We start from the raw sequence: 4686 nt of genomic DNA, 5'->3' as shown, positions 1-4686 counted from the left end.
AATAATGACTGCATTTAACTAATCCACTGTTTATGCTTGTGAATCTGTAACTTTTTGACTTTATGACTTCTGACTTTCTTTGCTTATTAAATATTCGTAAACTTGAAGGTGCGTTTGTCGTATTCTGAGTGCGTGTCTTGATTCCTCCTGCAGGGGAACGGTAACAGCAGAGCTCGGGTGGAGAAATAAGATAAAAACACAACACTGCTAATGAACTTGATGACTATGGATGGTTTGGCTTTATCTGATTTGTTGGGCAGTGTGTGACAGATTGAAATGTCCTCATGTTCGATGTCAATGTCTTTTTTTTGTAAAAAATTCACTACTTGCTCCTCCAGAGTCTGTAGGTCTTCCTGTGGTGCATCTTCTGTAGTGTTAGTACCAGCAACAACTCTTGCATAAGTTTGGTTCCTAACTTCCAGTCCAGTGATCACCAAGTTGTCTAGTCTTGTGTATTGTTCCATGTCGTCTACTTTCTGTTCTAGTTCAGCTATTTTTCTGTCTTTATTAGTCATCAGTTCTTTCAATTGTCTCACTTCTTCATACAGTCCTGTCAGTAATTCACATTTAGCAGATACCCTAGTCAGTTCAGCACTCATAAAGTTCAAAGATTTTTTAACTTCCTCCATATCTTCTGAATTATTTTCCGACATTTGTCTCTTATCTATGTATTTGCTTGGCATTACTCACAATACTTCTGGATTATTGGTCTCAACTCTCAGAAGCACAGGATCCAGCCACGAGGTTCACAGGCTTATGTTGTTAGCTTATGATATTAGCTTATGTTGTTAGCCGAGGCCTAGCGAGGTCTAGCCGAGGCCTAGCGGTAACAACCTCCAGGTCCCACGTGGTCTCACGATTCACTCGGTCCAGAAGTTTGCAGCCCCAACAGTGACAGACCAGGTCCCGGTTGCAACAGCTCCCAGATACCACAGCTGTAGTTTAGCTTCCTCGGTTTCAGCGGCTCGCAGGTCCAATCGTCCACGGACCGGGTCTCCGCCGTAAACAGCTCGGTTTCAGCGGCTCCCAGGTCCAACAGCGGCAGACCACGGATATATATATGAGATAATTAAATTATAATGTCTGTATGTGTATATACATGGTGGTAATATGTGGTTATATATAAAATATATATAACTGTATGTGTATATATATATATATATATGTATATATATGTATATTTATATATATGTATATATACATATATATATATGTATATATATGTATATTTATATATATGTATATATATATATATATATACATTATATATAAATATATATATATATATATGTATATATATATATGTATATTCATGACTTATCTTAAGTCCAGCCCACTCAGAGAAAAAAACTGATGATTATTGGATGACTCTTCCAGCTTGGCACTGTGTAAGATTTCAGACTGAAACCATACTCGCTAAATGTTGATTACCACATATGACATGTTGAAAAGCCTAAATTAAGTCCTTTACATCCGTGACAAAACAGGAAGTGACAAAAACTCACGTCTGGAAGGTCAGACTTTAGCCAAACTTGTAAGGCTTGAAGCCAGACTCATACTGATATGGGCGGGAGGTGATTGCAAAGTTTCGGCATATGCGCACCCTGGTGGACGTGTGCGAGAATGGCATGAGAGCTTTTGCGACGGCGACTGGGAGGCGTTGCTGAAGCTCCCGCAGTCGCTGGTGGAGTCGAAGGTTCGGCGAATGCTCACCCTGGTGAACGGGCACGGGACGGGCGCAAGAGCATTCGCAATGGCGACTGGGCGGAGTCGCTCGAGCTCCCACGGTCGCCGTAAGGCCAGAGTGGCGCTTTGCTGCGAGGGCCTTCAATGCTGCTTGCAGCTTTAATTCTTTGTTGAAATCAGGTCTCTCTTGTAATTGAGTCCTCGAGGCTCCATATGATTTACCTGTCTAAATAAAGGTTGAATGAATGAAAAAGTCTGAGGGAACACCAAACAAAACGGATTCTCCCCCAACAGCTTACTGCAAAGTGGAAAAAAACTGTTATGTTGGTGCTAAGATGGTGCCTGGGGCACACCCTCTCATCCGGTGCCTGCCTTCTCCCTTGTTGACAGTCATATCAAAATGGTTCAAAAACACCCAAGTCCACGCTCAATAATCCAGGTATACAATCCAACACTGTTCAGTCAGGTCTGGACAAACTAACTTAAGTATTTTTCAATTGCCAGACTGACAGATTTCTCCCCTAAAATGAATATTTCACTCAAAGATATATTTACAGGATTTCAGCTCATGTAGCCATTAATACTATTTATTTTTAGATTTCATCATTTATTAAATTACATTCATCACAGTACAGTTACCTCAGTATGATTTTAAATTTAATCAAGTTTAGCTCATCCAAACAAACACATCTTGTTGTTAAAACATCATGCAGAATTTATTTGCATTTAATTTAGCAGATATTTATGATCCAAACACCTGAAACTGACTCTCACGGAGAGAAACAGAAACACATCTTTGTTATAATCTGGGGCATAAATATTTCTCTTGTAGTGTTAATAATGTTCAATATGTAGACATTTAGTAATGTATTACATGTCATCACCTTTGGTTAGGTTAGCAGCCTGTCCTCCTTGGAAAACAGTCCAGGAATCACTGATTGGTGCTCTCACCTGCAGTCTGTCTCTAAGTTAGGAACACTGCGAACATCCACCGTGAACCAGACAGCAGGCCCCGCCCTGCTCTGCTCTGATTGGGTCAAACTGTGGCTCTGGTTCTCTTTATTGGTTGAAAGCAGCATCAAGTTATCGCCACTATCATCATTAGACACGTTTTTTTCCCTTTCATATTCACACACACACACACACACACACACACACACACACACACACACACACACACACACACACACACACACACACACACACACACACACACACACACACACACACACACACACAGAGAGGTTTGTTCTGCTATCTTTATAGGGCCTTTGCACTGACTTCCATTCATTTTTCATTCATTTCTATAGCCTAACCATGACCTTTATCCTTAACCTAACCATTACCAGTACATACCTAACCCTAAACCTAACACATCCTCAATTCACACCTTAGTCCTAAACCTAGCCCCTAACCCACCAACGGGACTTCTTCTTATGGGGCCCGGGCTTTGGGCCCCATAAGGAGCAGTTGGTCCTCACAATGCAGTATAAGTTGGAAAAATGGGCCTCACAAAGTAGCATAAACAAGGACACACACACACACACACACACATATATACAGTATAATGAAGACTACTGTTGGTTGATGCTGATGTTTGCAAAGTCACTCACATATTCAGAGAAAGGTTTTCCTCAGGTAAACTGAAAGTTTTCTTTGTATCTCCTCTTTTATAAAAAAAACCAGTTGTAAATTAAAGAGAACTTGACTCTTGGGCCTTAAAAAGAAACAGAAAACACTATGACTTCCTCCAAACATAAAATAAAAACATCAGCCGGTCACAGCCGCTGTTGTCAAAGCGTCCAGGCCCAGTCTGTCTGTTAAACATGTTACCATAGCAACACTATCACCCGAGCAGCAAGCCCTTGCTCAGGTGTGTTCCTGGTAATTTGCGTTGCATCAGAAGGTCTCGTTATTAAGTTCACATAAACGTTGTATTGTTGTTGCTGTTGTGTTGTGTGGACGTTGTGTAGTTGTGTGTCAGCGCTCTCAGGATGTGGTTCTCTCTCTCCAGCTGCTGGTTCTTCTCCTGCAGGTCCCTGATCTGTTCCCTGAGAAGCTCCACCTCCTCACGAACCGCCAGCATCAGGTGACTCTTCACCAGGTCCTGTGGAGGGAGAGACAGGCGGAGAAGTCGGGTGAAAACAGATGGAAACAAGTGAGGACAAGTGGGAACAGATGGAAACAGGTGAGGACAGGTGGGATCAGGTGGAAACAGGTGGAAACAGAAGAGTACAGATGGAAAAAGGTGAAAACAGAAGGAAAGATATGGAAACAGTTGAGGACAGGTGGGAACAGGTGAGGACAGGTGGGATAAGGTGGAAATAGGAGGAAACAGAAGAGGACAGGTGAAAACAGGTGAAAACGGATGGAAACAGCTGGAAAGAAGTTGAAACAGGTGAGGACAAATGGAAACAGGTGGAAAGAAGTCGAAACAGGTGAAAACAGGTGAGGACAAGTGAGGACAGGTGAAACAAGTGGAAACAAGTGAAACCAAGCGATGACGGGTGGAAACAGGTGAAAACAGGTGAAAACAGGCAGGGACAAGTGAGAACAGGAAAACCAGGAAACAGGTGAAAACAGGTGAGGACAAGTGAGGACAGGTGGAAAAAAGTGGAAACAAGTGAGGACAGGTGAAAACAGATGAGGACAGGTGGAAACAGGTGAAAATAAGTGAGGACGGTGGAAACAGGTGGAAAAAAGTGAGGACAGGTGGAAACAGTTGAAAACAAGTTAAATAAGTTGAGGACAGGTGGAAACAGGTGGAAACAACTGAGGACAGGTTGAAACAGGTGAAAAGAGGTAAGGACAAGTGAGGACAGGAAGTCAGGAAACAGTGGAAACCAGTGGAAACAGGTGAGGACAAGTGCAAACAAGTGAAAACAGGTGGAATCAGTTGGAAACAAGTCAGGACAGGTGGAAACACGTGGAGACAGGTGAGGACAGGTGGAAATAGGTGGAACCAAGTGAGGACAGGTGGAAACAGATGAGGACATGTGG

The 4686-nt window shown here is 42.5% G+C and overlaps 1 protein-coding gene across 1 annotated transcript in view; it reads right to left on the bottom strand.

Moving 5' to 3' along the window:
* Window positions 1-3236: 3236 nt before the first annotated feature.
* zgc:153012 (uncharacterized protein LOC777626 homolog) overlaps window positions 3237-4686 on the bottom strand; it is a gene marked incomplete in the record, with an annotated part of 31040 nt that continues 29590 nt past the window's right edge. Inside the window, 1 exon segment of the mRNA XM_037692814.1 lies at window positions 3237-3793. Coding sequence (XP_037548742.1) covers window positions 3608-3793 — 186 coding nt within the window.

Source organism: Nematolebias whitei, chromosome 19 (genome assembly GCF_014905685.2).
Source record: "Nematolebias whitei isolate Nwh7 chromosome 19, NemWhi1, whole genome shotgun sequence".
NCBI classification, from domain to species: Eukaryota; Metazoa; Chordata; class Actinopteri; order Cyprinodontiformes; family Rivulidae; genus Nematolebias; species Nematolebias whitei.
This window is presented reverse-complemented; position numbering and strand designations above follow the sequence as displayed.